The sequence below is a fragment of the Monodon monoceros genome, unplaced genomic scaffold (assembly GCF_005190385.1).
Source record: "Monodon monoceros isolate NGI ecotype Baffin Bay Population unplaced genomic scaffold, NGI_Narwhal_1 Super_Scaffold_3, whole genome shotgun sequence".
Taxonomy (NCBI): Eukaryota; Metazoa; Chordata; class Mammalia; order Artiodactyla; family Monodontidae; genus Monodon; species Monodon monoceros.
In genome coordinates, this window is record NW_021703780.1 from 54,711,524 (window position 1) to 54,732,992 (window position 21,469).

General features: G+C 41.8%; 1 protein-coding gene across 4 annotated transcripts in view; it reads left to right on the forward strand.

Annotated features, from left to right (window-relative positions):
* Positions 1-8,146: 8,146 nt before the first annotated feature.
* Positions 8,147-21,469, forward strand: part of GOLGA4 (golgin A4) — a 113,843-nt gene continuing 100,520 nt past the window's right edge. For 3 of the 4 annotated variants that reach the window (XR_003796798.1, XM_029243980.1, XM_029243979.1), the window contains exon 1: positions 8,147-8,511. Coding sequence is in view for 3 of the 4 variants with exons in the window: in XM_029243980.1 (XP_029099813.1) it covers positions 8,440-8,511 (72 nt within the window). In the remaining variant the exon portion in view is untranslated. The remainder of the gene's footprint in view (positions 8,512-21,469) is intronic. The other variant, XM_029243981.1, reaches the window with a different exon arrangement.

Consider the following 21,469-nt stretch of genomic DNA (forward strand, 5'->3'; position numbering starts at 1 on the left):
CTTCATCTGGGAACAGGTTGGGGACAAATTTTTTTGGCCGCCTCCATGATCAGTCTTGCTTAGGCCAGCTGCTGAGTTGTCACAATTGGTGACAGTGAATGTCAATATTTTAACAGTCATCCCACACAGCTGAGCTACATCTCACCCCAGCATCTGTCCCTTGGCCCTAGGAGGACAGGCAATTCTTTCATATATAACGGGAAAAGATACAAGAGAGAGACTGTCTTTCTCTCAAAGACTGTTCGAGTAGCGGGCCATTGCACCCTAAATAATGCCCTTTCAAAGGGAGAAAGAATTGGATTCTAGAATCACACACTTCTGGGACATTTAGGGAGGGCAGTTTACTGAGTATGATTTTTGCGAGATGATTGTGTAATGAAATGTAAGCCTCAAAGTCTGAGAGAAAGAAAATGTATCTATTCCGAATATCTCATGAGTGTTTGTATATGTATGTTGAAACCTGTCACCCTTCAAGTGTCCTATGATCAAGACAGGGGATGAGAATTATACTGTGTCTGGAAGTGCAGACAATGCTGAGGCTGAGCATGCAAGGCAGGTGGGGATTCCACACCTGGGTGTCCCTTTGGGGACCTGTGGAACTGGTGTGCCAGGGGTGGTCTGAGGTGAGAGCTCTCCCCGGGGAAGGAATGCTTCTCTGCCTTTCAGCCTTTTACAAGTGAAGATGCAGCTTGGCCTGGAGGTGCAGTGGGTGGAGGTTTTGACTGAGTCTAGAGGCTCCTGGTGTCTGCCCAGTGTGAGGGGAGGTTGACCCAGCACCTCCTGGCTGCCGTTGGAACTGTGGAGGTTAGCTGGCAGGTAATGACCCCTGATAGAAGGTGGACACACATGCTCTTTCTCTTCTGAAGGTCTAAAAGGTGCAGCCGCGAGCATCCCGAACCCTCACGAATGTGTTCCACCTTTCCTTTTTTTCTCTGGGTTGAAAAGCCAAGCCTGTTTCTTTGAATTATGCCTCATTCACTTTCATTTTCTTCATCTATTTCTAAAGGAGCCTAGTGCCTGGAACCCCTGGTTAAACTAAAGATCCTTAGCTTACATGTTGAAAACAAATCTCCATGGTTAAGAAAATGTCAGTAAAAAGTCTTTCTTTTTTAGCTCTAATTTTCTTAAATTAGAATTATGATCCTTGGACTTCCCTGGTGGCACAGTGGTTAAGAATCTGCCTGCCAATGCAGGGGACACGGGTTCGAGCCCTGGTCCAGAAAGATCCCACATGCCGCAGAGCAACTAAGCCTGTGCGCCACAAATGAGCCTGAGTGCGCTCTAGAGCCCGCGAACCACAACTACTGAGCCAGCATGCCACAACTACTGAAGTCCGTGCGCCTAGAGCCCGTGCTCCGCAAAGAAGAGAAGCCCGCTTCTGCACTGCAGAAGCCACTGCAATGAGAAGCCCGCGCACTGCAACGAAGAGTAGCGCTACCCCGCTCGCTGCAACTACGCAGCAACGAAGACCCAACGCAGCCAAAAATAAATTAAAAAAAAAAAAAAAGTATGATCCTTTCAGGATTATCGATGACAGAAAAAGACTTAGTGTTTAGAATGTCCTCTCTTTCTCCAAAGGAGGCAGTGCCTAGTAACCACTTTTTTTTGGCTAAGTGCAAAATCAACTTCTTGTAACAATTGCCTCTCCTGTCCAGGACAGACCTAAGTGATAGATGTGGGGATGGAAGGCTGGGGGTGTGGGGCAGGGGAAGCGCTGCTTCAGGAAAGGAGAGACAGATTGCCAGAGGCCTTGGAGCTGGTGGAGGAGGGTGGGGTCAAACAAGGCTGAGGTCCGCAAGGGGAGATTAAGACACTGACCACTGAGCAGCGGGTAGGGTGGTTTGAGGAGAAGAGATGCTTAATAAGATTATTTGGAGTGAAATACTGTGCACTAGACAATGTAAACCATGACTTTTGTTTCCCCTAGAAAACCTAGACTAGAAATTCTAGATTCTGGAGTAAAATATCCACATCTTTGGTGCTGGATGTTGTATATATTTTACATCTTAAATATTCAAAGCATGAAGAAACACACAAAGCAAAAAGGGATATTGCATTTCCCCTGTTTTAATTAATCCCAGTGTTCAGAGTTCACCTATCCAAAGCTAATAGTTTGATGTGTATCCTTCAATAGTTTTCCTAAGCATTTATGGACATGTACGTGATTGATTAATAATTTGGCTCAAAAAAAAAATGAGATTGATGGAGAAAAGGGAACCCTCTTGCACTGTTGGTGGGAATGTAGATTGATACAGCCACTATGGAGAACAGTATGGAGGTTCCTTAAAAAACTAAAAAATAGAACTGCCATACAACCCAGCAATCCCACTACTGGGCATATACCCTGAGAAATCCATAATTCAAAAAGAGTCACGTACCACAATGTTCATTGCAGCTCTATGTACAATAGCCACGACATGGAAGCAACCTAAGTGTCCATTGACAGATGAATGAATAAAGAAGATGTGGCACATATATACAATGGAATATTACTCAGCCATAAAAAGAAATGAAATTGAGTTATTTGTAGTGAGGTGGATGGACCTAGAGTCTGTCATACAGAGTGAAGTAAGTCAGGAAAAGAAAAACAAATACCGTATGCTAACACATATATATGGAATCTAAAAAACAAACAAAAAATGGTCATGATGAACCTAGGGGCAAGACGGGAATAAAGATGCAGACCTACTAGAGAATGGACTTGAGGATATGGGGAGGGGGAATGGTAAGCTGGGACAAAGTGAGAGAGTGGCATGGACATATATACACTACCAAATGTAAAATAGCTAGCTAGTGGGAAGCAGCCACATAGCACAGGGAGATCAGCTCGGTGCTTTGTGACCACCTAGAGGGCTGGGATAGGGAGGGTGGGAGGGAGGGAGATGCAAGAGGGAAGAGATATGGGGATATGTGTATATGTATAACTGATTCACTTTGTTATAAAGCAGAAACTAACACAGCATTGTAAAGCAATTATACTCTAATTAAGATGTTAAAAAAATGAGATTGAAAACAATTTCTCTTCAAAATTTCAAAGGTATTGCTCCATTGACTACTTTTTTTTTTGCATGTTAAAATTAATTTTTGAACAGTAAATACATGTTTGGGGGATGAATTTGAAAGATAAAAAAGGATACTACTAATACTTCCAGCTGCCTTGTTTCCTGTCACTGGTTTCTTATGTGTATTTCCAGATATATTCTGTAATATCTATGTGCTTACAAATATACATACACATATGTTGAACCATATGAAATTGCCATTTTTGAAGTTAAAAATCAGCAACTTCACGCAATTTAACCTAACACACATATATATGAATATAATTTTTAATCGCACTAATGATAGTGTGCTGTATACACTGTAGTGCGCTTTGGTTTCTGACTTAATGAAACATCTTGAGATCTCCCCATAACTGTTTGCATAGAGCTGCCTCATTCGTTTTTAATTTTGTGCCTATTTATTTGTTTTCATGGCAAACTGTTATTCTTTTTAAATTTACGTATAGTAAAATTGAATTTTAATTTTGATGTACAGTTCTTTGTGTTCTAACATCTGTGTACCCACCACTACAATCAGGAAACAAATATTTCAAACATATCTATGTCATCACCACCAATGAAAAAGAATACTACTGGCAGGCACCTCAAACTTCCCTCCCGATTGTTATGCCTTTCCTACACCCCAAGACAATATTTCTCTTGACTTCTAACACCCTAGGTTAGTTTTGCCTACATGAAGTAAAGGAGTATACATTCTTTTGTTTGCCTTCTTTGGCTCAACATTATGTAAGGTTCATCCATGTTATTATGTGATTACTATAGAACAATGAATTACACAACATTTCATTATTTTATAGCATTTTTTTGGCATGCAGAATAAAAAAAAAACCTTTCATATAAACTGTTTTTTTGTAATGGTTTCTGGATTTTGTGCTATACTTAGGAAGGCTTTTAGCACTCCAGGGTATAAAATAAATCTTCCAATGTTTTCTTCTAGTGATTTAATAATTTCATTTTTTCAGGTGTGAGGAATGAATCCAACTTTTTTTTTTTTCAAGATACACATTATCCAAATACTCATTTAATCTTCATGGGAAATTTATGACGGATACAATGACACATCTTCATTTTACAGATGAAGAAACTGACACATACAAAAGTTCAGTCATTTTCCCCCATCACAGAACTAATAAATGGCAAACATGCGACTTGAACCCAGTCAGTTGAGTTTAATGCCTTTGTGCTTATTCATTATACTACCCAGCCTTTCCACCCACACAGTATCTTGAGCATGAGGCAAGGATCCAAACATTTGCAAGAGTGAATTTGTTTACTTAGGAGTCTGATTATCACATAGTTATTCAGTAGGAGCAGAGAATTTGACACTTCACCTCCATTCCCTCAGCCCTTCTCTTTGTTACCAAGAGGCCTCATTCTTGAAATAAGATTTTTTTTTTCTCAGCCCAGTGTTGGGTTTTCCCTTCCAAGGACTCTTCTCATTAGATTGTTGAGTCATCAGCTGGGTAAACAGCCCTAGGACATATGTAAACAATTACAAAACTGTTAAAAAATTGAGCAGGGTGTGTCTCAGAGAAGAGAAGGAAATGTGAAACATACTACAGTTGGAGACCAGGATAAAGGGCAAGAAGCCTGAGGTCAGTTTCCACTTTGGTCACTGAGATCATATGACTCTGGGAAGGTCACTTTTTGGCTCTTCCTTTTGCAATAGCAATAATAATGTAGCCCTTCACTTTTCCTTAGTTTCCTTATTTCTGCCTACAATGGGAATTAAATTAAAAACAAAGATACCAAAAAAACCCCAAAATTCTTTAAAGAAAAGGCCCCAGGCTGAAAAGTAAGCTAAATTCCTGGGAGAGTCACAGTCAAAGTTTAGGTCCTGATGTGCAGACCTTTATTCCATGGGAGGTCTTCCAACTGTTTTATAACATTAATTTTTTAAATAAGTTTTTGGCCGTGCTACGTGGCATGCAGGATCTTAGTTCCCTGTGGAGTCTTAACCACTGGACTGACAGGGAAGTCCCCATATAATTTTTTTTTTTTTTTTTTCTATACGCGGGCCTCTCACTGTTGTGGTCTCTCCCGTTGCGGAGCACAAGCTCCGGACGCGCAGGCTCAGCGGCCATGGCTCACGGGCCCAGCCGCTCCGCGGCATGTGGGATCCTCCCGGACCGGGGCACGAACCCGTGTCCCCTGCATCGGCAGGCGGACTCTCAACCACTGCGCCACCAGGGAAGGGAAGCCCCCCATATAATTTTAATTTACGTAGCCATAAGATGTTCTTTTGCAAAGTAAATATTAAAAACATACTGTGTTTCAAAGTGTTCTGGTGAAGTACATTAAAACAGGATAGGAATACAAGTATTTCAGTCCGCTCCAGATCTGTTACTTGCTATAGCCAAAATATGTATGCATATATATTATATACATATATATCCCCCCCAACCTTACAAATGTTGGCAAATCTGGTATGTGAAGAACAACACAGCTGTAGCACTTTCACATTTGTGGATAAGTGCTCTCAATGTACAAAGTATTTTTTCTTTTCTTTCCTTTTTTTTTTTCTTTCTTTGCAACCAGGAAAGAATATATGCTGGTGAGGACACTGGATATCAATCAGTAAATCATTTTGGAGCAAAGTATTGGAGAACATAGCGAAATCAATGTCAATGGTAGTCTATGCCACCATGGTAAGGGATCCAGAGGCAGTGTGGGTGGGTGGTGTGGGCATGGGCTTTAGAGCCATGAAAGCTCTGGGTTCAAATGCTGCCTCCACCATGTCCAAGCTGTGTTACTTTGGGTGAAATTCTTAACCTCTCTGAGCCTCGGGTTTTTAATTTCCATTTTAAAGTTTTCATACAGTGAAGTTTAGTGTTTGTGGTATATAGTTTTCCGGGTTTTGACAAATGCACACAAAGCTGTATATCTACCACTATAGTTATGATATGAACTGTTTCATCATCCCAAAGATTCCCTCATCCTGCCCTTTTGCAGTTAACACCACTTCTACCCCAACCCAGTCCTGGCCCACTCAACTCCTAGCAACGACTGGTCCATTCTCCCTCCCTATAGCTTTGCCTTTTCATAATGTCATATAATTGGAATCTGTTGGGCTGCATCCCACAGGCATGCAAGCCTTGTACTTGCCCAGCTTCAAGACCAAAGAGAGTCCAGAGTCAGTAACAGAGACATCAGTGGTTTAATGGATGGGGGATCTTACATGTCTGAAACAAGGTCCTGGAGCGACACCCCACTGTGTGCATCAGGACACGGCACTAGTCTTTGCTTCCAGGCAGAGGGGAGGTTACCAGTTATAGGGAGAATTGACTTCCGGTTGGCTCATTGGTTACCAAGGAAACCAGCAGAGGAGCGTGCCCCTCACCTCCCCTTTGGTAAACTATCATAGTGGCGAGATTCTGATCTAAAGATGAGAACAATCACTAGTTGGGGCTGGGGGCAAGTATGCAGGCATTTACTGATGACGGTCTATGATTAAGAGGGGAGGTCAGTCAAGTGAGTAGGGTGTAGGTGACGCAGGGACTGTACAGAGAGCAAGATATTTATGTATGGCTTCTTTTGGGTCACTCAACAAAATTTAAGGAGATCCATTTAGGTTGTTATGAGTATCAACACTCTGTCCTTTATATTTCAGAGTAGCATTCCATGGTATGGAAGTACCACAGTTTGTTTATCCATTCATTGACCTAAGGGCATCTGGGTTTTGATAATTTGTGTCAGATATTCCCTTATAATATCTGTAGAATCTGTGGCAATAAGCCCTCTTTAACTCCTGATATTGATAATTACTGTTTTTCTTTCTATGAGTCTTACTAGGGGCTTACCAATTTTATTAATCTTTTCTAAGAACCAAATTTTAGTCTTGTTGGTTTTTCTCTATTGTCTGTTTTCTATTTCATTGATGTTTTGCTCAGTATCTTTTATTTCATTCCTTCTACTTATTTCGATTTTAGTTTTTTCTTCTTTTCCAAACTTCTTAAGGTGGAAGCTTAGATGATCGATTTTCAATCTTTATTTCCTTTGCAATACAAACACATAATACTATTATTTTCCATGTAAGCACTGCTTTAGCTGAACCTCACAAATTTTGCTATGCTCTGTTCTCATTGTCATTCTTTTAAAATATTTTCTAGTTTCCCTTGTGCTTTGCTTTTTGGCCCATCAACTATTTGGAACTGTGCAGCATAATTTCCAAATTATTTGGGGACTTTCTAGATATCTCTGCTATTGATTTCTAATTTAATTACTTTGTGGTCGGAGAACACACTACGTGATATTAAGCTTTTGAAATTAATTGAGACCTGTATTATGAATTAGCACATGGTCTATCTTGGGGAATGTTCTATAAATATTCCAAAAAACCCCCGTGTATTCTGCAGTTGTTGGGTCTTTTCGAAAAAGATCAATTAGGCAAAGTTAGCTGATCCAACTTCTCTATATCCTTACTAATTTTTTTGTCTACTTGTTCTATTAAAGACTGAGAGAGACCCCCAAGGACCTGGCACTTAGAATTAAAGATTTTTGAAGAAATATATGAAAATATACGATTTCTGTGAAATAAAAAATAAATAAAGGCGATGTCCAAAGGCTGAAATCTTACAATATCGGTCAGAAACATCTGGACCCTGGGAGCCCCGTGTCAGGCACTTCTTGAACCCTGGAAGAGTCCAGCAAAGGGAAGAGGGCCCCTCTGGGAAGCAGTAGGAGTACGAGACACTGAAGGCAGAGAATCCTAACCACAAATACTGAACAAAAGTACACTATCCTTCAGAGCCCTCGGCAGGTTCCCTGGGTCCCCTCTTCTCGCACCCCGGACACCCACACATGCGGTTCTTTGCGGCAGAATTGTCAGCCTTGCGGTCCTCAACAGAAGCAGCACCCTCCCCACCAGACTTCGCAGCGCCGAAGCCCCGGTGTGCGTCAGCGTAGCTCGGGATCTGAGGGCATCTATGCACGCAGTGAGCATAAGCAGCGCAAATCCCTGCATCTTCCGGGAGCGACCCTGGAGCGCGCATGTGCGGACCCGATTCCAGCTTGTCCCCTCCGGCACTCCGTAGCACTCCCTCGGCGAGCTCCACGTAGGCCGCGCAGGCGCCTTGGGCACACGCTCACCTGGTGCCGTTGTCGCCGCCGCCGCCGCTGCCGCAGGAGCTGGATGGGGGGCCGAGGCCAACCGGTGGCACCCAGAAGAGAGAGACGCGGCGGCGGCGACGCCGACACCCGCAGGACGAGTGTGCCGACCCGCCCGCGAGGCCAAGGAGGAGAGGCGAGGCCAAGGAGGAGAGGCGAGGCCTGGCCCCCGCGGTCCCTGGTGTAGAGAACCCTCCGTCGCCGCCGCGGCCGGGTCTCTCAGATTACTCGCCCTCAGGTCTCATTCACATTCAGGAACCCGCGTTGCGCCATGTTCAAGAAACTGAAGCAAAAGATCAGCGAGGAGCAGCAGCAGTTCCAGCAGGCGCTGACCTCTACTCTGGTACTATGGCCGCCGCGCTCCCCTAGTTCCCTGACCTTTGACCTCTAACCTGAGGCTTCCCCCCAGACCCCGGACTGGGAAAGAGCTTAGGGCGGTCCAGGTCCTCCGTGACTCCTGACCCGGGTCCCCTATCCTAAAACTCCGTTCTGGTTGGGGGAGGCTGGATTCGTGATACCTGACCTCTGGTAATTTCCCCTAATGCCCAACCCGGTCTGAGAATAAGTGAGAAGGGCTCCGACCTTTCATGATTTTTGACCCATATCGAAGGTTCCACCAACCATCCGAGACCCCAACTCAAGAATGAGGGCGGAATGGGAAAACCAGGGTCCCTTGTAACATCTGATCTCTCGACTGAAGTCCCCTCTCTGATCCCCGACCCGAGATTGAGTACGGAGGGGCCCCTGGCCCGTGACGAAGTCTAATTCCAAACCCTGGTCCAGGGGTGAGGGCCAGGGGTCGAGCCATTCCTGCCCAGGCTCCTTGCAGGAGCATTAGGACCTGAAAGAGGTGGCGGTGTGGCCGGTGTCCAGCGCCCGAGGCTGTCACGAGTTAGTCACTTCGCATAACTTGGTTGATCCGGGACGGGCGGAGGGGCTGACACTGCGCGGCCCAGCAGGGCTTGCGCCTGTCCGCAGCTCGGCTCTGCTTCTTCAAGTCTCGTTAATATTTGTTTTTCACCAACGCTGTTGCTTCAGGAAATGACAGTTTTCAGGAAAAAGGGGGCGTGTTAGTAGTGTTAATTTAAAGAAGCAGAAGCAGTTTCCTAAGCAGCTGTGATCATGTGTTTGGGTGCTGGCAGCACGTGGTCCCTTCAGCAAAGGGGAGGGCGTCTGCTAAATTCCTTCCCAGCCTTTCAGAGTCTCAACAGATGGAGCAAATCTCTCTCTTAACTTTAGAGTTTCTACAAGAAAGGCTGTTTGACTAATTTGGAGGCATTTCTAAACATCTTTAACATAACATTTATCGTATACAACTTTTAAATATAGCTAACTAATTAACAACTACTAAATCAAACAACTATTGAATTTATTCTGAAACTGTAAATTGAAGTTGTTCTCTAAAAATGTAAAGCTCCCCTAGAGGGAAACAGTGGTTGAGATACATAGGTACATGGTACTGAAAGCTTGCTTGTTCATTCTCCCAAGTGAAACGTAAATAGTGATTAAGATTTCAGTACTAAAATTTTACTTTTCATACCATTTACCACAAGCTTTTAAATTTTACAAAACACCATTGTTTAAGAAACAAAGGAAAAACTAAAAAATGAGGTACAGATGAGGAATGTGGGGAAACAGGCGTGGTAGTGAATGTAAGGGACTCTATACATATCACTGATCCAGGATTCCGCCTCTAGAAATTTATTCTAAGAAAATTTAGGATGTATTAAGCAGTTAGCCACATGGATGTTAACTTCAGTGTTGGTTTTTTTTTTTTTTTTTGCGGTATGTGGGCCTCTCACTGTTGTGGCCTCTCCCGTTGCGGAGCACAGGCTCCGGACGCGCAGGCTCAGAGGCCATGGCTCACGGGCCCAGCCGCTCCACGGCATGTGGGATCTTCCCGGACCGGAGCACGAACTAGTGTCCCCTGCATCGGCAGGCGGACTCTCAACCACTGCGCCACCAGGGAAGCCCATTCAGTGTTATTTTAATAGGTAAAATCTGGCCCAAAATGTTCAACGCTAGGAAATTGGTTAAACACGTTATATTAGTTATTCCGCAGCCTTAAAAAAATGCCGTCATTTATTAGGTTCTTACTCTATGCTAGGCATTTTGCTTGTATTATTTTGTTTAATTCTCACGTAACTCTACAACTTAGAGAATCTTTCATACATGGAGTGAGGCTCAAAGGGGTTAAGTAACCTGCCTGATGTCACACAGCTGGAGTTAGAGCCTACAGAGACGTAGGCTCTAACTTGTAGTGAAAGACAGATTGAAAAACAGTGTGTAGGGGCTTCCTTTGTGGGGAAAGTATGTATATAAGTGTGTATATGTATACACACAGAAATAGTGAAAATAGTTTAAGAAGAATATGCTCCAAGGTGCTCATTCTTTTTCTTATTTATAATATTATCTTTTTTTCATGAGCTTTAACAAAGGGAGGATGTCTTTAGAATAATAGTAAAAGAGCTAGTTAAAAGATAATATATTAGAGCTCCCAGTTTCTATGGGTTGATGCCTCTGGTGAGACATTGCATGTGGAGCAAATAATATCACCTTGTATACAAAAGATTTAAAACAATCCTCTTTGATAACATATATTTATTTAGAATGCCAGAGTAAATTGTTAGTGATCAACTGCTGATAGACACTTGATTATCTTCTGGTCTTGATCCTCAGCTATTCAGAACCCTTCAAGTTGAGAAGTTCTGGATTTATTTGTTTATTTATTTATTTTGTTTATTTATTTTTGGCTGCATTGGGTCTTCATTGTTGCGTGTTGCTGCGCGCGGGCTGTCTCTAGTTGTGGTGAGCGGGGGCTACTCTTCGTTGCGGTGTGCAGGCTTCTCATTGCGGTGGCTTCTCTTGTTGCGGAGCACGGGCCCTAGGCATGTGGGCTTCGGTAGTTGTGGCACCCGGACTCAGTAGTTGTGGCTCACGGGCTTAGTTGCTCTGCAGGATGTGGGACCTTCCCAGACCAGGGATCGAATCCGTGTCCCCTGTGTTGGCAGGCAGATTCTTAACCACTGCACCATCAGGGAAGTCCCGAAGTTCTGGATTATTGTTTTCAGAGTTAAGGATTTCTTTCAAGCATGAATTAAACAAATATTTTTTGATGGGACAGCCCTTTTATAACAGATTACACATATCCTTGTTTTCTCTTGCAAAGGATCCTGAATTTGTATAATATCAATTTCTTCAGTTTTTTTTTTTTTTTTTCCGGTATGCGGGCCTCTCACTGCTGTGGCCTCTCCCGTTGCGGAGCATAGGCTCCGGACACGCAGGCCCAGTGGCCATGGCTCACGGGCCCAGCCGCTCCGCGGCATGTGGGATCCTCCCGCACCGGGGCACGAACCCATGTCCCCTGCATCGGCAGGCGGACTCCCAACCACTGCACCACCAGGGAAGCCCATGTCTTCAGTTTTGAGTATGAATTATTTTGTGTTGAAGGCACCATGCCCTCAGGAATTTAATGGTGTGTGAAAGACAATTCCCTTTTACCCACTCAGGAGGATTTGTTTTTGGTCTACTTTTTGTAATTACTTTGTAGCCTCCCTTGCTATCTTCCCAGTGTTGTTCTTCCAACTTCTGAATTGTTTGGGCTTTAAATCAAGACAAGACACTAAACTTCTAAAATTTTGTGTAAAATAAGGACAAGTACCTAAGAGATTCTTTAGTGTATTAACACAAAGTTTGAGACCTTTGTTTTGAGATTTTGGAGGCCTGTGTGTGCATACTTCCTGGTTCTTAGTTTGCTTTCCAGAGGGGAGATTGCCTGATAGGGATGTTTCAAGTAGAGTGAGTTGTCAGGTGTTGATAATTCTGGGATAAATGAACGATTTGCATCATAATATTTGCAAAACTTTCAGTAATAGTAATAGCGTTAGTAACACTATAAGGGTCCCTTAAGTTTTTGAAAGCATTCAATAAAAGACAGCCTTCTGTAGTCCCCAGAAGTCTGTAGTCTCTTTGGTTGGTGCTAAGATTATTTGAACCCTTCTTTTTTTTTTTTTTTTTTTTTTTTGCGGTACGCGGGCCTCTCACCGTTGTGGCCTCTCCCGTTGCGGAGCACAGGCTCTGGACACGCAGGCTCAGCGGCCATGGCTCACAGGCCCAGCCGCTCTGCGGCATGTGGGATCCTCCCAGACCGGGGCATGAACCCACGTCCCCTGCATCGGCAGGCGGACTCTCAACCACTGCACCACCAGGGAAGCCCTAATATATATATATTTTAAGATTTATTTATTATTTATTTATTTTATTTATCTTTGGCTGCGTCGGGTCTTAGTTGCAGCACGCGGGATCTTCGTTGAGGCATGTGGGATCTTTTGTTGCTGCCCACAGCTTCTCTCAAGTTGCGGTGCGCGGGCTACTCTTTAGTTGTGGTGTGCGGGTTTTCTTTTCTCTAATTGTGGCACGCAGGCTCCAGGGTGCGTGGGCTCTGTAGTTTGCAGCACATGGCTTAGTTGCCCCGCGACATGCTGGATCTTAGTTCTCTGACCAGGGAGCGAACCCGCATCCCCTGCATTGTAAGGTGGATTCTTTACCACTGGACCGCCAGGGAAGTCCCTCCATTTAATATTTTTTTAACAACAAATATCTTGGATTTTTAAATTCCTTACAGAATGAATTTGATAAAAATTATTAAAAAGTAATATAGAATACTTTCTAACTTCTTAAGATATATGTAGTGCCATGAATAAAAATATTTTTTAACATTTTCAGCCTTTTTCAAATATTACTGAAACTTAAAAATTATAAAAAGCACAGGCGCAAATGGACAGTTGTATGATTCCACTTGTATGGGGTACCTAGATTAGTCAGTTTCATAGAGACAAAAAATAGAATGGTGGTTGCCAGGGGCTGGAGAGGGGAGAGGGGAGTGGGGAATTACTGTTTAATAAGAACAGAGTTTCAGCTTGGGAGGATGAAAAAGTTCTGGAGATGGATAGTGGTGATGGTTGCACAACAGTGTAAATATAATTAATACCACTGAACTGTACACCTACAAATGTTTAAAATGGTAACTTTTATGTTATGTATACTTTACCACAATAAAAAAAAATTAAATTAAAAAAAAGTGCAAAATGTGGGACTACCCCAAACCTGCAGAATTATAGCTTTTTTAGAGTGGGGCCTCAAAATGATAGTTTATGTAATAGAAATTTTTTTAAAATTCCACAGACAGCAGAGGAAAGAGTCACTTTCTGAAGGAACATAGGCTTTTTGTAAACGCCACTTGGCAAAATAATTAGCCTCAATCTAAAAAGCGTAACTCCCAGAGAGAATATTTAGATTAGAAAAATCAAAATGTCTTGAATGTTTATAAATCTGTATTTTGACCAGGGAGCATATAGTGGCTATTTGTATTATTTTATATAGAATATACATTAAGTTCTCATGTTTTAAATAATTTAAACAGTCCTTGTTCATGTGATTTAAAAAATCTGTGTGAATCTTGAATAGGGTAAGGGCCATACAAAGTTCTCTCATCTGCTTCTTAGTTTGATAGGAAGGGCTGGAGGAAAAAATTCTAGAGTCTTTGTCTCTGTAGCTTTCAGGATGAATTAACTCAATTTGTTAAACTGTGATGTTCAAAGACCCCAAGACATAGATGCAAATTATACATACCTTAACTTTACATCCCACGGAAGCTGTAGGCAGATTCAAAAGTGCATCCTCCTGGGCCCAGGTGAGAAAGCAGGGCTGGAAACTTTGATGTAGAAATTCAGTTAATGTGTTGATAAAGGTCAGGGCTCTTAAAAGTATAGGATTTTGGCTAACAGCATTTGGTTTCTTCACCTTCTAAACCACAAAATATTAGGAAGACGTTCTCACTTAAACATTTATTTGGCTAGCTATTAAATTCCAGGTTGAAAAGTTTCCCTCAGACCATTGACTGTTTTTCTTCCTTCTAGCATCATGTGTGCTGATGAAAAGTCTAATTCCAAACTTGTTCTTTCTTTATTGGTAGTTAACTTGATCTTTGAATCTTTTCTTTTTCCTTGGTGCTAGAAAATTTCCAGTTTTCTTCTTTTTTTTTAAGTCCCCCTCCTTTTTTTTTTTTTTTTTGCGGTATGCGGGCCTCTCACTGCTGTGGCCTCTCCCATTGCGGAGCACAGGCTCCGGACGCGCAGGCTCAGCGACCATGGCTCACGGGCCCAGCCGCTCTGCGGCATGTGGGATCTTCCCGGACCGGGGCATGAACCCATGTTCCCTGCATCGGCAGGCGGACTCTCAACCACTGTGCCATCAGGGAAGCCCAGTCCCCCTCCTTTTTTTTTTTTTTTTTTGCAGTACGCGGGCCTCTCACTGTTGTGGCCTCTCCTGTTGCCCCCTCCTTTTTTAAAAAAAATATTTATTGATTTATTTATTTACTGGCTGCGTTGGGTCTTTGTTGCTGCACACGGGCTTTCTCTAGTTGCTGCGAGCGGGGTCTACTCTTCGTTGCGGTGCATGGGCTTCTCATCACAGTGGCTTCTCTTGTTGCAGAACACGGGCTCTAGGTGTGCCGGCTTCAGTAGTTGTAGCACGCGGACTCAGTAGTTGTGGCTCGCAGGCTCTAGAGCACAGGCTCAGTAGTTGTGGCGCACGGGCTTAGTTGCTCCGCGGCATGTGGGATCTTCCTGGACCAGGGCTCAAACCCATGTCCCCTGCATTGGCAGGCGGATTCTTAACCACTGTGCCACTAGGGAAACCCTAATCATATATTTAATTTCCACAAATAATAACACTAGTCAACACTGGATAGTTAATTTTAGCCACGTGCTTTCTTGGTGCATTGCGTATATTAACTAAATTAATACATGAAATAATAAAAGGTGTGGATTTGTATTATCCCCATTTTACAGATAAGAAATTGAGGCCTAGAGAGGTTAAATAACTTGTCTGTGGTAGACAGCTAGTACCACACCGCTAAGTGGTAAAGCTGAGATACGAACCCAGACAGTCTTGCTCTAAAGCCCTTTCTCTTAACCAGAGTACTATGCTTGTTGCTTTGTTTCAGTTTTTAGTAGCAGCTTGTGTTTTAACGGAAACTAGAGCTTCTCAGAACTCTTGCAGGATAAGTGTTATATATTATACGTACATATATATTTAAGTTCTCTTCCTTGATTTATCTGATTGCTCTGGGTTACTTGTTATACTTGTATTTCTTCATACTTGTCATCGTTCATGTTTTTTCTTTTTTTTTGAGAAAAATGTCTTGTTATTATTGGTTGTTTGTTTATATTTATGAAGACCTGGTGGGTGGTTTATTTCAGTAGCTAACATGGGTTTTCTCTGCTCTTACCTGCTACTCTCCTGTGTCCAGGGCCAGCCAAAACACAGAGAGTCCTGCTTTGAAAGGTGACCATACGATTTAGTATCCAAACATTCTTATGAATGAATGGGGACGCTACTGGCAGTTATCGTGGAACATAAACTGGCATGAACTGGGTGGGACTGGGATTGCCTTGGTCAGACTGGGGTGTACTGTTACTCTGCTGCTTTGTGGTACCAGCCCCTGCTATTGGAGCGCTAACTCCTCCAAGGTGTTCCTCTTTATATTTGGCTGTTACTGTTGTCTGGAGATCTATTTGGGTTGGGGGAGGCTGACGCCACATACCTCTTTGTCTTGCAGACACTTAACACATTGCTGAGAGCAGTAATCTCCCTTTATAGTGTCTAAAACTGTGATTTTTTTTTTCCTGTTGCAGAAAGTTGCTGCTGCCTCTCCTGCAGAGCTTCTGTGCGTGTTCAGGGTTATGGCTACCTTTGCCCCGATTTTTCCACCAATTTGAATCCTTTTGCCTTTGAGTCTTCAAAAATTTATTTTCTTTTTGCCTGTGGTGTTCTCTCTCTTGTTCTAGAGTGTTAATCTGTCTGCTTTTCTAATTTTTTTTAACCTTTATTTCAATGGCTTTTGGGTTTTGGGGAGGAAGAGAAGTAAACAGTGTTTATTTTTGCATTGTGTTGGACACCCAGTGGACGGTTTAAGTGTGGTGACTCCTGTGCTTAAATTCTTGGAAACTTTTAGGTATTATTTCTTTGATAATTCCCCCCCCCTTTGTTTTTTCTCTTCTGTCCTGAAAGTCCAGTTAGTTAGCTTTTGTGCCTTCAGGATAGATTCCCATTTATTATTTTTTACCCTTTATGGTCTATTTTTATTTTTGTATTCTGTTTTTGAGAGTGTGCTTCAATTTAACTCTTCAGTTGAATTTTTTGTTTTATATATTTATTTATTTATTGAAGTATAGTTGATTTACAATGTGTTAGTTTTCTTCAACTGAATTTTAAATTCTGGCTACACTATTTTTAAATTTCCAAAGGCTGTTTCTTATTGTCTTTTGCTTTTTTATAGCATTGCTCTTGACATAGTGATATATCTTTTCTCTCTCTGAGAATAATGGGGATTTTTTTCTTTTGTTTTCTTTTAATCTTTATTGTGTTAGGGTTTTTAAAAAAATTTTGTTTATTTATTTATTTACTTATTTACTTGGCTGCGCTGGGTCTTAGTTGTGGTGTGCAGGATCTAGTTCCCTGACCAGGGATTGAACCGGGACCCCTGCATTGGGAACATGGAGTCTTAACCACTGGACCACCAGGGAAGTCCCATGTTTGTTTTTTAGTTTGGGGTTTTTTTTTTCTTCTTGTTTTTGGCTCCCTCTTACATTGGAAATTTTCTTTATTGAGTGCTCTGGGCTATCTATTCATATTTAAGGGCTAGGTACTAACAATCTGGTGCTATTTGGAAGTAGCATGTGATTGACACTGGGGCTCACTGGTGGGTGACATGCTGTAAACTGGTTTTATTTTTGGGAGAAATATCTACATGTTGGTAATCAGAGGCCTAGCTGCCAAGTTTCTGGAAGCAGGTCTGAGAAGGACTGCTGGAGGTTCCACTGTTCACTGTGCAGAACATCGCCTAATCCTGCTCTGTTTAGTCATGCACTTTGCCCTTCTCTCCTGTCTTACTGTGCTTGGTTTCACCCAGTTTGAAGCCTCATTGGCTCCAGAAAATAAACCTCTGTTTCTTCAGAGGCTGTGTAAGGTGGGACAGGGGACCTGGGGAATCTTTCAACCAATCTTTCTGGTTTTGATCCTGTCTCATCTTGCTTTATAACTTTAGCTTTAAGTCCTAAGTCTTTTTAGGGTTCTGGGGATGAAAATAGGCTTCTTCTCATCACTATTCCCTTCTCCATGGGGTTGTAGTGGCTGTCCAGCAGTACTGTTACTTTAGTATTCTTTCACTCACATCCAGTATTCTGAAAATTGGTTGAAATTTAACTCTTTGGGAGGGAGAGAAAATAGGAACATATATAGCCAATCTACTATGTTTAACTAGAAGTCTCCTTAAATTACTTTTGAATGAGTGGATTTTGCCATATTAAAGGGCTGTTTTTGAGAGGTAAGCATTTATAACATGAACAGCAGTATTTCATTTCCGGCACTACTATTTAGATGTCAGGATGTGGAAGGTACTTTATTACAGACATAATGGAAAGCTCTAATAATTTTGGTAACTAGTATACAGAGGTTTATGTGAAGCATTAACTCCCAGTTACTTTGGCCATTCCTTTATAGCTGGGATGTCGGATGGATTTGGCAGAGACTTTCAGGAGTGCCGTGGTGAGAAGGAGTCTATGGCTTTGTCCTTGCCATGATTGATTACCATGGGTGTGGGAGGGAGAAGTGAAGCCAGGTGTTTGTTATGCTTGTGTAAGAATAACATATCATCTATTGGGGGCATAACTTGAGAACTGAGTAGTGTCAAAAGGCCTCTAAGCAGCCAAAATTTTAATGTCACTAACTTCACATTCCATAGTTAATGTATGTTGTTCATAAGAATACTTTAAAAAATCCCTCGCTTAGAGCTTCCTTATGCTTATTTTGTCTACAGTTCCAATAAATGTAGTTATCTAGTTTCTAAACTAGTAGCAGGCTAAAATGGACAGAGAAGATATACTACAAGTAGCATATTGACAGGAATGACAACTGACCTAGAAAATGTTAAATTATATTCAATTTCCTTTTATCTTTGGAAACTAGAATTAGTTATTTTCGGAAAGGTGAAACCTGATTTCAGAAAAGTGTAGATTCAAAATGGTTAAACCTCATTGTTATCTCCAAACCCCTTCAGGTATTAGTGAGGTTTAACCATCTTGAATCTATAACTTTAGATAGATATCTATCTAACAATTCAGCTATTTTGAGTAATTCTTTCTATGAAAACTCCCAGATAATAGAGCCCCTTATGGAATAAACTATGATTAACATAGTTTTAACTTTAACGTAGAACTTCCCAGTAATGTGAATGTCCAAAATTTGTGTTTTTGTTATCTTTAGATTTTGTTGTTCAACCTAGAATTAATGCTTTTTAATTTCTATTTTGTGGTATGTTTAAAATATATTAGATATATTTGATGTATTCTAGATTTAATAGTTAGTGGCCATGTTTATCAACATTGTTCTTATACAGACAACATGGTATGATGAAAGCAGTTCAGGTGGGTTGTGGAATCTGTGGATAGGGATCAGCTTTTTTTTTTTTTTTTTAAATGAAAGACTAGATTAGGTCAAAATGTGGCATCTTATGTTGTAAAGGTTAAGGTTTCATAAAACTTTTGTTTTAGAAGTGTCTGTGTGAAAAGGATGTTGTTGTTTTACTGTGGGTCCCAGTGAAAAAAATTTCAGAAATAGTGATCCAAAGAATACTGGGGAAGTGGATGAGGGGCTCAGAAGACCTGTTTGCTAACCCAGATCTTGCAGTATGCAACCTGATCAAGCCACATAAGCACTGTGAGCTTCTTACTTTCTTGTCAGGAAATTGGGGATGATAACTGTCCTGCTTACCTTTCAGATTGGTTGTGAGAATCAAAAGAGAAAGTATTTGAAAACATTTGTAATTACAGAACGCTTCTTTATTTAACAGAGCCTGCTAAGGTGCTGTGCTGGTGTTGCATTTGTCTTGAAGGGTAGATGTAGTCTCTGTACCATAGGGTTGAGAGACAGTTACTCCTGGTGTGGTGAGAGTGTGAGAGGATCAGGGTAACATCTGATAGAGTCTTGGTGGGTAATGAAAAGTCATGGTGTTCAAGGCTTATTATTCCTAAAGGTGACTGTACTAGCTTCCTAATGTTGCCTAACACATTACCACAACCTTGCTGCCTAAAAACCCAGTTATTGTTTCACAATCTGTATGTCAGAAGTCTGGCATGACATGACTGGCTTCTCTGCTCAGGGTCTCATAAGACTAAGATCAATTATTGTCCAGACTGTGTTCTCATCTGGAGGTGAGGGTCCTCCTCCATGCTCATGTGGTCGTGGTAGAATTTAGTCCTTTGTGGTTGTAGGACAAAGGTCCTTATTTCTTGCTGGCTGTTGAACGGGACCGCTTTCAGCTCCTAGGGCTGCCCACAGTTCCTTGCCACTTGGCCCCCACATGCCTTTTCTTTCAGGGTAGCAGGAGTACATCTCTCTGCTTTCTGCTGCTGCCTCTGCACTCTGGACCCATTTGAAGGGCTTGTGTGATTAGGTTGGACCCACCCAGACAATTTCCTTTCAATTAACTCACAGTCAACTGGTTAGTAACCTTAAATATACCTGCAGAAACCTTTTTGCTATGTAAGGTAAGATAATCAGGGCAGTGATATCTCATATTCACAAGGTGAGGGTCATTTGGGGTCATCTTCAAATTCTGCATACCACAGTGACTAAAATGGGTTTTTTTATACTGCAGTTGAGGGCTATGGTCAATTAAAATCAGTTAGTTGGCAATAAAAATATAAATTCTGAGCCTGGTTATAGCCATCAGGTTTTTTTGGTAAATAGCCATGAGAATCTGAAGACAGATTTCTAAGCTATAAGAATTAATTAGACCAAATTTAGTTTGAAGGAATCTAAATCCTTATATATTTTGAAGTGAGAGGATAGCCTGTTAAAGATCCAGGACTTGGGATAAACACTCAAGTACAGTTAGTTTTTTATGCATGTTTTATACTTTACAGTCATATCCATTCCCTCATGTGATCCTTACTTTTGCAACTCCAGAGGAAGACCTACAAGCCATCAGGCCAAACCTTGCCACGTGGTACTACTTTTTGGAGGACAGTGTGTGTTAGAACCTATTCTTTAACTTTATAAACCCCAACATTTGATTTTGCCGGCTTATCCAGAGCTGACGAGGCTCCAATTATGATTAGGCTCACATGAGGCCAAAGTAAAAAGACATAGTGCCACTTAAAAAAATTCACAGTGGAGGTGTACTTTTCAAGTGATTTCAAGGTCCCTGTCTGAAGTAGCCCTGTCCTGGCATCTAGGCATTTGGAAAGCTGAATTATTAACCCCCAAATTTTTTGGATATGATGACATCACAACAGAGAGGGTTAGCTAAGAGCTATATCCTTTAGCCTAGTATTACTTCTGTAATTACTTTCCTAACTTTTTGCCCTCTCAGTGACCCTTTTATTTTATTTATTTATTTTTTGGTCTGTTTTTAAAAATATTTATTTATTTATTTAATTATTTTTTTTTGCTGCGTCGGGTCTTAGTTGCAGCATGCGGGTTTCTCTCTAGTTGTGGCGCAGGGGCTCCAGAGCATGTGGGCTCTGTAGTTGGGGCACGCGGGCTTAGTTGCCCTGTGGCATGTGGGATCTTAGGTCCCCAACCAGGGACCGAGCCCATGTCCCCTGCATTGGAAGGTAGATTCTTAACCACTGGACCACCAGGGCAGTCCTGGTGGCTCTCTTTTATTAAAGGAGATATTACATACAACCATTTAAAAGTAGATACAAATGGAGTTTCTCCTGGTCATAGTGGTAGCGTTTGAAACATCTACAGCCTTTGGAGCTGGCATGGTTTGAAATTTATGGCTCTAGGTGTGGGAAGGGTTATTGCACTTCCCTCAACTTCAGTGAGAACTGTTTCTGAAGTGCTCTGAATACTTGTGATTTTTGTTTCAGTCCTGGGTAAACGCTGTCCGTGCTTTCCCTTCCCATTTCCTAAGCACAATGTTGGCTTCATACATCTTCTAGACATTTAAAACATTGATAAGCTTCAGCTTTATTTCACATTCACCCATTTTGTTGCTTAAGATTTTAAGGCCTTCCTGTTTCTGTTTTATCTTGATTGAGAAGGGATATCTTATCCCCTAAGGTAACTGCTGCACATACCTAATTCCTTCTGTCACGTTGATTTTTCTGGTTCATCTTTTAGAAGGTATGTGTGTGCTGGAATTCTACGAAGCAGAAAAGGGGTCTATTAATGAATAGTTGGTGACTTACAGAATTTTCAGGAGGGTCTGAAAGTCTGGGCTGATCGCT